The sequence below is a fragment of the Ursus maritimus genome, unplaced genomic scaffold (genome assembly GCF_017311325.1).
Source record: "Ursus maritimus isolate PB19 unplaced genomic scaffold, ASM1731132v1 scaffold_24, whole genome shotgun sequence".
In the NCBI taxonomy this organism is placed as follows: domain Eukaryota; kingdom Metazoa; phylum Chordata; class Mammalia; order Carnivora; family Ursidae; genus Ursus; species Ursus maritimus.
Window position 1 is genome coordinate 7,955,117 of NW_024424897.1, and position 12,488 is coordinate 7,967,604.

The 12,488-nt window shown below is 47.4% G+C and overlaps 1 protein-coding gene across 8 annotated transcripts in view; it reads left to right on the forward strand.

The window, feature by feature from the left end:
- SLC39A11 (solute carrier family 39 member 11) overlaps positions 1-12,488 on the forward strand; it is a 582,750-nt gene that overhangs the window by 111,236 nt on the left and 459,026 nt on the right. For all 8 annotated transcript variants that reach the window (XR_005837336.1, XM_008693699.2, XM_008693696.2 and 5 more), the window contains one exon: positions 7,245-7,403. Coding sequence is in view for 7 of the 8 variants with exons in the window: in XM_008693699.2 (XP_008691921.1) it covers positions 7,245-7,403 (159 nt within the window). In the remaining variant the exon portion in view is untranslated. The remainder of the gene's footprint in view (positions 1-7,244; positions 7,404-12,488) is intronic.

Consider the following 12,488-nt stretch of genomic DNA (forward strand, 5'->3'; position numbering starts at 1 on the left):
TATCACAAGTAGTGCCGCCCCACCCAGTCCCTCTGCTGATCCCACAAAGCAAACCGTGGGTCCTCTTGCCTTCTAGACTTTGCTCTCACAGTTCATGTTCCTCAGCTGTCGTGATCCCCCTCAATCTTCTCTCAGGCCCTGGTAACTGTTACTATTAATTTTTAATAAAATCTTTGTTTGGAAGTATTTTAGATTTTGAGAAAAGTTTCAAAAACAGCCCAGGGCATTTCTGCATATTCTTACCCATTTCCCCTAACCGTGTTACATAACCACAGCACATTTGTCAAAGCCAAGAAATTAACATTGGTACATCGCTGTTCCCTCAGCCCCAGATGCTAGTTGGATTTCTCCATTTTTTCCCACTGTTGTCCTTCTGCTGTTCCCAGCATCCAACCCAGGATACATGTTGCATTTAGAGTGTTCTTGTTTTAAAGTGTGGTCTGCAAGAGAGGAAGGTGTGCCTTTCATTCAGAGCCCTACACTGAGAGCATAATATACGTAGACTTTGTTTTAAAACTGCCAGCTTTAGCCATGCTGCTAAGGGGACATTATCTTTGGAGTTACAGAACTGCTTGTTTCCCTACCTTTAAGGCAGTCATGGGCTATGGGTTTGGGTTTTTAAGGTTTAATTCGGTTTGTAACGAATGCTGCAGAGAAAAATGTTTAACAAGATCATTTCTCCTGTTGATGAGTTGCCAAATATTTCCTAGTGCTGGGTTTTCTTGAAGCAGCTTATATCCCAGTGGTGGGGAAAGTCCATGGGATCAAGGTTACATTTGATGATTGCTAAAGCTGATTCATCCCAGGCTGTGGCTGTGGGATGCTTTGCTTGGTGATAAGGGAGGCACTAACTTCAACTTTTGTCTTCACTCTGTAGCTCTTAGAATTTCTTAAAAGACTCCGGGTCAGTGGAGGGGGGAAGGATGGTACGAACTTGATGTGGGGCTGAAGCAGTTAGCTTTGGATGACTTCAGCTGGCTCTGGGGCTTTGAGAAAAGCCACTGGATCCCTTCGGGTCTCAGTTTTCCCACCTGTTAAATGAAGCATTTGGACTGGGCAGCCTCCTGAAACCCCTTTCAACTCTATCAGCAGACGCTATGCAACAGATTTTCCGTGATGCTCTGCAAATTCTATACCACTTTCTTTCCACACCTAAGAAAAACTCTGCTATGTTAAACAATGACTCATCTAGTGTTTGTCAAAGGAGTGAAGGCATTTGGGTATGAGCCTGCATAGTACTTAATTTGGAAGGTAAAATCACTTTAAAATTTAGGTAGTAGACTAAAAAAACGAGTGCTGAATCACTTCCTGATTATGCCTTCTTTTGATTTCTCCGCCCCCGTTGCTCCCCATCATTAGCAGGGATAACAGAGAATTCATTTAGGTACCCAATATTGGAGACCTGCTCTGTCCAGGGCTACTCAGACCTGTAGTGCCAGGATACAAAGATGCTCATAGCAAGGCCCTCGTCCTAGTCTCCGGGAGAATATGGACACAAATAACGAATCCAGTGTGTTGGAAAGGGGCCACCCTGGAGGAGGGGGAGGGAGCAAGATGGGGCCGATGGCAGGAGCATGCTGAGTACAGGCAAGCTCAGGGAAGAATCCAGCAACACCAACCTGACCCTTAACTTCCCGCCAGGAACTAGTCGGTGTGGTATATGCATTGCCCCATATCATTTTTAAGACAATCTTCATACAGTAAGCTTTGCCCCTACGTGTGGTTTGCTCAGAACTGAGCTGCAGAGAGCTTAGGTTATTCGCTTGGGGCTACCTAACTAGTAAGTGGCAGAGCCAAGGTGCAAATTTGAACCTGATTCTAAATCCTGAGTTTCCCCATCCATTATTTATGTATGAGTGTGTGGTAATGCGTTTCGGATGCTTGGAAGAAAAGGCATGAGAGGTAGGTCTTGGTGTACTGGCATTTTTGCAGATAGAAGTGCTTGGGCCAAGGGATGGGGGGGGCGGGGCTGGAGGGTTCAGCTTGCAGTGGGGTGCAGTCGGGCAAGATAGGCTTCTAATGGTTAGGGCTAGCTCAACTTTCATTTTTTTTTTTTTTAAGTGAGATAAAATCCACGTAACAGTCACCGTTTTATAGTGTACAGTTCAGAGACATTTAGTACATTCACAGTGTTGTGTGACCATCACCTCTGTCTAGTTCCAGATATTTTCATCACAAGGAGGGCCCTGTACCCGTTAGACAGTTGCTCCCCCATTCTGGGCTCCCACCATCCCGTCAATCACTAGTCTGTTTTGTGTCTAGGATTGGCTTGTTCTGGATACTTTGTGTAAATGGATGTATCGTAATGTAAATATTTATTTTTTATTTTTTTAATTTATTTTTTATTTAATTTATTTTTTATTTTTTAATCTTTTGTTTTTTAAATTTCATTTTATTTTAATTCAGTTAATTAACATATAGTGTATTATTGGTTTCAGAGGTAGAGTTCAGTGATTCATCCGTTGCCTGTAACACCCAGTGCTCATTACGTCACGTGCCCTCCTTAATGCCCATCCCCCAGTCACCCCATCCCCCCACCCACCTCCCCTCCAGCAACCCTCAGTTTGCTCTCTATAGTTAACAGTCTCTTATGGTTTGCCTCCCTCTCTAGTTTCATCTTATTTTATTTTTCCCTCCCTTCCCCTACGTTCATCTGTTCTGTTTCTTAATTTCCACATATGAGTGAAATCATATGATAATTGTCTTTCTCTAACTTATTTCACTTAGCATAATACTCTCTAGTTTCATCCATGTCATTGCAAATGGTAAGATTTCATTTTTTGGTGGCTGAGTAATATTCCATTGTGTGTGTGTGTATATATATATATATATATATATATATACACACCGTATCTTCTTTAATTGCAGTCTAATTCTATGTGACCTTTTGTGTCTGGCTTCTTCCACTTAGCATATAATTAATGTTTTTGAGGCTCCCTTATGTTGTAGTCTGTACGCAGCGCTCCACTCCTTTTCATGGCTGAGAAGTACTCCATCGAGGAGAATATTTTGTGTCTCCATTCACCTGTTGTTGGACATTTGGGCTGTTCCCATCTTGTCAACTACGAACAAGATCAACATCCCTTTTTAAAAAATTAACTCAGGTCATCCATTCTTGCATTCGCCCCTCTGTAGGGATGGACGTTGGGGTCAGTCATGGGGCTGAGATGCCCTGGGCGGTGTGTCAAGAGGAGAGCCAGGGTCTCTCTTGGATCACCCTTGGTCATGGGAAGTGAGGAGTAGACACAGCTTGTCTGACAGTCACTCTGTTCCATCTTCAGGTTTCTGGGCCCTGCGGTAAGCCTATTAAACCAGCCAGGCGGAAGTGAGACATTAGGTCCTTTTTTAAAAAAAACTGTATTTCCTCCTTAGCTCTTTTCGCAGGAATTGTCATTGTTACTGAAATGCCTGCTCCCTTGAGCTGCTTTGATTATTTGGTAAAACTTTGGGCTGCTTTGCTCTTAGCAACATCTGGCTTGGAGGATGGGCTTCCCCCAAGCCTTCCCACAGTGCATTTGATGGATTGGGCTTCACGTTTTATTCTGGGCAAGAAAAAGGCAAGAAAAGGGCTTTGGGGGAAGAGTGAGGCCCCTGCCATGTGCCCTAAAACCTGATTATACATCCCTTTTCTAGACAAAGGTGGGAAGAGGAAGGTGCTCGTTGTCTGCTCCTCATGCTTCTGTCTGCTATCTTCAGGGCTGGTGCTGCTTGACTGGCTTTTGCCTTTATAAACCACGTTGCAGCAGTCGGAGGGCTCTCGGTATCTGTCATCTGGGGTCCGAAAGGGACTGGCTGGCAAGGACCTCCCTGTGGAGCTCATTACCTGAAGTCTTGGGCCTACTTCTGACCACCTTCTCCTTGGGAGCTTCTCCCCTCCAGGCCCTGCTCCGTAGGAGTAAATCGGAGTTAATCAGATGCACAACTTCTGCTACTATACAGCTAGTTAATGTCATCCAGATTAAAAATGCTTAACATTTAAAGGAGCTTTGCCAGTGTTGAGAGTTTCAGGCCGGCCACCTATGTGGAGGTAAATTATTAAATCAGGCTTACCCTACAATCCGGCAATTGTACTCCTTGGTATTTACCCGAATGAACTGAAGAGTTATGTCTCCACAGAAACCTGCACGCAGATGCCGAGAGCAGCCTTATTCATTATTCATAATTGCCAAAACTTGAAAGCAACCAAGATGTCCTTCCGTAGGTGAATGAATAAACACACTGTGGGCCATGCAGACAATGGAGTATTATTCAGGGCTAAAAAGAAATGAGCTATCCAAGCCACAGAAAGACATGGGGGAACCTTAAAAGCGTATCACTGAGTGAAAGAAGCTAATCTGAAAAGGCTACAGACCGTGTGCTTCCAACTGTATGACATTCTGGAAAAGGCAAAAGACTGTGGAGACTGTAAAGAAATCAGTGGTTGCCAAGGGTGGGGGGGGATGAATAGGCAGAGCACCCAGGATTTGTAGGGCCGTGAAACCACCCCATGATGATGCTGTAATGGCGGGTACCCATCCTTATGTGTTCATACAAGCCCGTGGGACGTACAGCAGCAAGCCTGAGCTCTAATGTAAACCGTGGACTTCGGAGGATAATGGTGTGTCTGTGTATTGTAACAAACATGCCACCGAGGTGTGGGCTGCCCATACTGCGAGTTCGTGCACGTGTGGGGCAGGGACTTCTCTGTACTTCCTGCTCTGTTTTGCTGTGAACCTGTGACTGCTTTTAAAAAAAGTGACGCATGCCTTCAGATGCTGTATCAGTTTCTTGTTGCCACCGTAAGAAAATACCACAAAATTAGTGGCTCGAAAGGACGCACATACGCTATCTGAAAGCCTGGGGTTCAGAAGTCCAAAGTTGTCTTACCTGGGTTACAGTCGAGGTGTTGGCCAGGCTGCGTTCCTTCTGGAGGTTCTAGGGGACAGTCCATTCCCTTGCTTTTTCCACTTTCTGGAGGCCGCCTCTATTTCTTGGTTCATGAACTTTCCTTAGTCTTCAAGCCAGCCCAACAGCATCTTCCAGTCCCTTACTAACTGTGACCTCTGCTCTTGTCATCACATCTTCTCTCTGACTCTTCTTGTCTTCTCCTAAGAACCCTGGGATCACTTTGGCTCTGCCCAGATCATCCAGGATAAGCTCCCCATTTCGAGGTCCTTAATTTAATCACAAGCGCAGAGTTCCTTTTGCCACGTAAGGGGGACATAGTCACGGGTTTTGGGGATCAGGATGTGGCTGTCTTTGGAGGGAGGTCATTACTTGGTCTCCCCCATATGCCCTCTAAATAGCTTTTCTTTGGGCCCTGTTTTCACTTCAGACAGGCAACCCGGTTCTATTTCATGGTTGTTCTTTGGTCATTTTTCTAGTTTATGTGGGAGGCAGGGTATCCGGTGAGGAAAAGAAATGAAGGAAATCCAGTTGGGTCCTCGATTTCACTGGAAGGATAGAGAATGGTGATTCTCGAGGGGGGCCCATCTGAATCATCCGGCATGCTCTTCTCTTTCAAGCGTCCCGGTGCCCCTCCGTTGAGAGGCACATCTCTTCTGCACTACCTCGTGTCACTTGTCCATGGCAACATTTTGTATCTCTGTCTGCTGGGCCAAGGAAAAAGTTGGCGTCCAGGGATGTAGAGGGATGGAAAGGGGCTTGGGCCAAAGAGATTCCACTTTGTGTGGAAGAGGTAGACAGGGAGCTGAGGCTGAAGACGTGCCCCCCAGTGGCATCAATGAGGATGGGATGCAGGGAGAGGTTGGGGGATGACATGAGTAGCCTTCCTGGATGGTGTAGCGTTAGCGTCACTGCTGATAGGGCTGTTTGCAAGGCCCTGGAACGTGCACACAGAGAGGTTGCTGGACAGGTTGTGTGCAGATCCTCCTTGGCGCAGAGTTTACCATGAATAGCAGCTCCCCAGGGCTGTTGAATTCTAGAGCTGGTGAGACAACAGTCTGGGAAAGGGATGGGTTAGGCTGTGGCACGGGGAATGAATCCACAAGCTTCCTTGGGTGGTCTCATGGAACTGAACTGATGAGGCGTTTTCTTCCTTTCTGGGGTTTCTGAGGCAGATACAATCTTTCCGTGGGAGGCACTAAGACTTTTGCTGGGAGAATGGGGCCCAGAGCAAGTGACCGTGTGTGGATGATGGTTGGCAGAAGGGAAATTACTTTTTGCATGGATTTGTTCTTTATTTTTGCTTTCGTAATACCTGGTTTTGTCTCCGCAAATGTTATTCTGGAGACGGGTGATGCAGATTTTTTTTTTTTCAAGGCAGGGCATAATTAAAGCATTTTAAGAAACCCATTCAACATTTTACGTGTCAGTGATGCCTGTCCTATGGTTACGGTGGGTAGTGGGTGTACTCTCGCCAAGGAGGTGTCACGGCACCTTTAAGAGTAAACAGCCGTGGGTGAGCGTTTTAATTCGGTAAACACTGGAGAAATTCTATCCAGCTGACCTCAATGAGATTGGGTTCCACTTCGTTTTTCTCTTCCCTTTCATGGTTCTGCCCTCATTCAGGTGATTATGGTCCTACTTGCTCAGGTCCGTGGATCTGCCGTTTATTGGCGACCTGATCTCCACCTTATCTTATCACTTCTGATTCAATATCTTTATCTATGGATAGCAACAGAAGACAGCATCTGCCTCCCAGCTTTGTGGCAGTGATAACAGAAGCTATCAAAGATCTATTTCCCTGGACATAGTAGGTGATCAATAAATATTAGTTCCCTGCTTTCCTTTTAGAGATAACAAAGTTGGCAAGACTGAGCTGACATTGGTCAGCGGTTGACTTCAAATATTTCAAAGGCTGCCACATATCCTAGAGGAAAGATACCTTCTTTGGTGCCCCAGAGAGCAGACATGGAGCTGACAGGTAAAAATGGAAGGGAGACAGATGTGTGTGACTCATGTCTACTGTGGCAACCAAAAATGTCTCCACCCATTGCCAAACTGTACCGGAGGGTAGAGTTGCCAGTGGTTGAGACCCACTGAGTTAGAAGCTAGATGAGAGCAAACTGGACTCCATCCCTCCAAGATCACCTCCATCCTGCGCCATATTGAATTCCCATGGCATTCATCCCAGGCGTTCTGGTGGTGGCTTTGTGGTTTGAGAGAGTACCAAATGCCGAAGATAAAAGGCCTAACACCTGTGTAGGGTTCGTTTTGGGCCACAGAGAGCAACTGAGGTCGACACTTGGAAGGGCTTTTGGGGTTGTGCTTGGTTTAATGGCTTGTTCCCTGTGGTTTTGCAGGTCATGTTAGCAGCTTCCTATTGGTCTCTCCTGGCCCCGGCCGTTGAGATGGCCACGTCCTCTGGGGGCTTTGGTGCCTTTGCCTTCTTCCCTGTGGCCGTTGGCTTTACCCTCGGAGCTGCTTTTGTCTACCTGGCTGACCTCCTGATGCCTCACCTGGTGAGTACCACTCTTCAGACTTGATGTACCCATTCATGGCATGTTGAGTAGCCAGTGGTATCGAAATAGATATTTCAAGCCACTTAGGGCTTTTACCAAGAATTGTACCTTGAATTGGGACTTTTCTTCCTAAAAGAAAATAAGCTCTTGGTAATATGACTAATCATCCCCTTAGTTACATTTTGGTAAGTTCAGATTTTAAATGTCAGATTTCCCTATAAATAGAGAGTGCAGCTGACGTTGTATTGTGTGGCACTGTGTCTCCGAGCGGACCTGGCAACTGGGAGAAGTGAGTGATTATGATCACGGTCTTGACCCTCAAGGAGCCTACGCTGTCATCAGGGAGATGACGACACACCCAACTATAGCATAAGACCAGTGACAGCGTCACATCGACAAGGGCTTCTTAACAGGAGGATGAGGTGGGGACACTGGGTAGCAAGAGCCTGAGTTCGAGTTCACTCCTGCTGTCGCCTGGTTGTGTGTCCCTTGGCTCCAGTCTTCCTTCCTATAGCCTGAGGCTAACTCCCTTGAGGGGCTGCAAAGTAAACATTTAAAAATCTAAAAAGGCACTAGAACTGGGGGCAAGCCAGAGATTTTAGGCTTTTTTGCTGAAATGGGGCTGGTGGGTTAGGTGTGGGGAGCGAGCATGTACTCACTTGCTCACGTGTGAAGCGTGGTACGAGCCACAGCCTGAAATCTGGCCGTGAGATCGTAACCAAATGCTCTTGGCTAAAATCAGGTGGTGTGCATATGCTTCTGTCAGTGGAGAAGGGTCAGTGTCGTAAGGACCCAGGACAGGAACCTATGCCTTCCCCGATGCTGTGTCCCAAGCAGCCCTAGAGATAGGCAGAAGTCCTCTGTGAGATCTGGGCTGGTGCTTGAATTCTCTGCTCACCCAGAAAGGGAGGAGGCACAAGAAGGACGCTGTAGGGGAGAATGGGGTTGGGGGTCATTTCTTCTGTTGGACTGTGACAAGCGAGGATCCAGTCTGGCTCTCTGGAGTCAGCTGGACACCTAGCCCAGGAGGTGGTCTGACATTCTCTTCCCTGCCTACCTGCCTTCTTTGCTGCCATAAATTCCTGACCAGAGAAAGAAAAGGAAGGGTTCTCGGGAGAACTTGTCCTTGGGGGCAATGAGAAACGGATTCCTCGTGTCACAGAAGGACCAGCCTCTGGACCAGACAGCCGGATGTGATGGTTGGATGGAGAATCATGACACTGTCTTGGAGGAAAGACCCCGTGTCAGTTTTTTCATCAGCAGCTTAAATGTCAGTGTCAGTTTCTGGCCCCTGGGCCCTTGGCTTCCTTGCCATTGATTATTTCTGCATGATAAGAACTTTGAGAGGTCCTCCGTGTGGGCGGCTGTATTCTGCTCTCGGGTCCACCCTGGTCATGTGTGAACTTGCCCTCGGGATATATTCTACTAGCCCTGGCAGGAAGATCTTGCAGCCTGTGGCCTTAACTCTCAGAACAGCAGACCAGGGGGCTGGCTCAGCGGCTCCTCACAGCCCCCACCGGGTCTCATTCTGCCCTTCCCACCTGGGCCCCACTGGGCTTCTAAGACTATCTCGTGGAGGGCTCTTTGCACTCACGATGGGGCTCTGCTCACTGGTACCGGGGTGGCGATGGGGGCAGGTGTATTTGATCAGCTGTCCGAGTGTGGGGACTTTCTCTGGGCAGCGTCAATAGTCACTGGCCAGTCTGCGCCATGCGGCATCATTGTGTTAGCCTTCTGCTCGGTGTTTGTTCTAATATATGCTTTGAATATGGAGACGATCGCGGGGGAAAGTCGTGGACAGACTGCACAGAAAATTAGGAATGGCTTGGGAGTGGTGGCTGCGTGTCCAGGGAGAGAATTTGAAGGGGCTTGAAAAAGGGCATAATAACCATGAATGCCCAGAACCAGGCTAATTGGCAGAAGGATCAGCCTGACAGTAAACATCTGTTCTAGGGCATTTGAAAAGAAATTAATTCTTGCCGTTGATGTGAGAAGGGGAATTTGTTCTGGAAGGTCTATAAACAGATAAGAATTATTTATGAGGGCTACAGTCGCTGAATACAGATGTTGCTGTTGAGAGTCGCAAACTCAGGCCACCGTCGCTGTGAGACAGCATGCGGTTCCGCTAGGTTTCACTCTTAATGTGCTTTCCCAACCCAGAAGGGGCAGCAGCTCGGGTCTGTAGAAGGTGCTCCGTGGAGTGTGACTTAATGGGTTTTGATCTTGCGTTCATGTGGTCATCCGACTGATTGAGTGCCCCCGGGGAAGGGAGTCTTGTCAGGCAGCTAGAAGCCAGTTTGAGAACCCAGACCCTTGGGTTTGTGGGAACGAGATGGTTAACCGCCAACTCTGGTCTCCCAACTCTATTTCTGTTCGTTCAACTTCTTAGCTTTATCTGTCCCCCTTTTGGAGCGAAGCAAACTACTGCTCATGAAAAGGGTTTTACTCATAACAGCCTGTCAGGTTGAACCCGTTGTGGCTTTGTTAACCTCAGATACATCGACTCACTCTCTGAACTGGGTATTTGTTTTCATTTCTTTATCTGGGAATGAAGCAGAGAAGGCTCAGGAGTAACCGTTAATGGGAAGTGAGCTTACAGAGATGTATGGAGATTTTGCCAAATGGTATCTTAATGGGAGAGGGGAAGAGGCAGGGGGTTAAGGCACGGAGGTGCCAGCTTTTGGACCTCAGGAAGATGGCTGCCAAGAGGGGGCTGATGGGGAACGTGACTGGGGCCAGCCTGAGCCCAGGGTTCCCCTGCGGAGGCCCTATGGAGAGAATGGATAGTAAGCAGCTGTTTGGAGACATTGACGTTTTTGCAGTCTTTGCAGTTCTGCTTCTGTATGAAGTTAAGGATGGCAGTAGGTGGGTGGCTTTTACCTTGAGTTTAAAGCAGTGATTTTCTACTGGTGGGTAGAAGGGTAGGGTTGGGAAGGACAGTGGGTTGTGTGTTCCCAAGGCCTCCTGTCTTTCTTTTTAATCATATTAGTATTACAATGGCACAACACAAAAATCTCATCATAAAAACTAAAAAAAAAAAAAAAAAAAAGTTATGTGAAAGTCCCTTCCTGCTATAGACTGTGTCCCCCTCAAATTCACATGGTGAAATCCTAACCCCCAGTGTGATGGCATTAGGAGGTGGGGCCTTCTGGAGGTGATCCAGTCATGAGCGTGGAGTCCTTATGATGAGATTAGTGCCCTTATAAAGAGGTCCCCAAGAGCTCCCTGTTCCTTCTGCCGTGTGAGGACACATGGTGACACAGGGATGCTGTCTGCGAACAAGAAACCAGACACCGATTATGCCAGCCCTTTGATATTGACCTTCCAGCTTCCGGAATTGTGAGAAATACATTTCTGTTGTATATAAGCCACACAGTCTATAGCAATTTTTAAATTTAAAAAAATGTTATTTATTTATTTTTCCCAAAGATTTTATTTATGTATTTGAGAGCGAGAGAAATTGAGAGATGGAGCAGGAGGGGCAGAGGGAGAGGGAGGAGCAGACTCCTTGCCGAGCAGGAGCCCGATGCAGGGCTCGATCCCAGGACTCCGGGAACGTGACCTGAGCCGAAGGCAGATGCTTAATGGACTGAGCCACCCAGGCGCTCCTATAGTAATTTTTTAAATAGATTTTATTTTCTTCAAGTAATCTCTATACCCAGCATGGGATTCGAACCTGCAAACCGCAAGATCAAGAGTCGCAGGCTTCACCGACTGGACTGAGCCAGCCAGGCGCCCCCTAGAGTAATTTTTTATAGCAGCTCGGAATGGACTAAGACACTTCCATCTTCCTGTCCTGTCCGCAGACCGACTGTTGTTATCAGTTTAGTGGGTATCCTTCCAGATATTTTCTCTTTTCTTTAAGAAAATGAACTATGTTGTGTCTTTTAAATACTGAAATGTAGACACTTTCCTCATTTGCTTGTCTTGCTCGAACGTGCTTTAAATCTGCTCTGCAGCAATCCGAGCTCTGCCTCGTTTTGAGCTCCTTTCTCTTGTGTGCGCGCGTGCAATGCGTTTTCACACCACTGGAACCGGTGTGTGCATCCTCTTGTGTGTAATGTTTACATTTCGAGTGACTTTTATCTACAGTCGTGCTGCTACCTGTGCAGCGACCCCCACCTTCCTGTATGTAGCTCCCCCGATAATTTCCCTACCATCGCGTAGCCGGATCGCTCAGTGCTTTTACATATGTATCTATGTACAACTGGAAATGTAATTTTGTTTTGTGTTTTCTGAAAAACACATGGTAACATACTGTCTGTGTTGTTGCTACTTGCTTTTTTCAGCTTGCTTTCCATCTTGGCAGTCTCCCCGGGAGATCTGTGCTCCCCACCCTCTCTCTCCCCTGTCGGGCTGTGACATCTTGAGGAGGCCGCCCAGGGACTGCCGGAGGAAGGGAAGGTGGTGGGTCTGCGGATTCCCTTTGAGATCTCTCATCTGAGAGCGAGACTGGTGGTCCTGCCTGGGGCAGGGTCAGTTCGCAAGCGGTGGGGGGGTACTGCCTTCTTCTCCGCTCCCTCCTTCAGTCATCTGTGTACGCAATCCTGTTGAGTCTCTTCTCTTTCTTGTCTCTGTAATGGCGAAGAAGATGCTGCTGCTGGCAACCTTAGCTAGCGGCGTGCGCCCGTACTTTTAATACGTGGCCAACTTTGGCTGATGTCAGTATTGCTTGGCTGGGGTTGCTCGGAGGGGCCACCTAGGACACGTGTCTGGAAGCGACACAGATAGCAGGAGGCGAGTATTTTTCCCCCGTTTGGATGGTTTTTTCCTCCTGTATAGGTGCTCTCGTCTTCAGCATTCTGATTCTACTTCACTAAAGAATACCTTGCAGAGAAAAGGTGGGGTTGCGGAGGGTGGGGGGGTGGCAAGAATATCTCACGGAACGCCACAAGGAGAAGCTGGGGTGGTAACCACCCGAGCCTGTAGCATAAGCCTGACATTGTCTGATAAGCCCAACTAGCTTCATAGAGGAAGACGGGCCCTCTGCCTCAGTGTTAGTGCTTCCTTCTGTTGTTGTTGTTTTTTTAAGTTTTTATTTATGTATTTGGGAGAGAAAGAGAAAGCGTGCATGCACCGTGCATG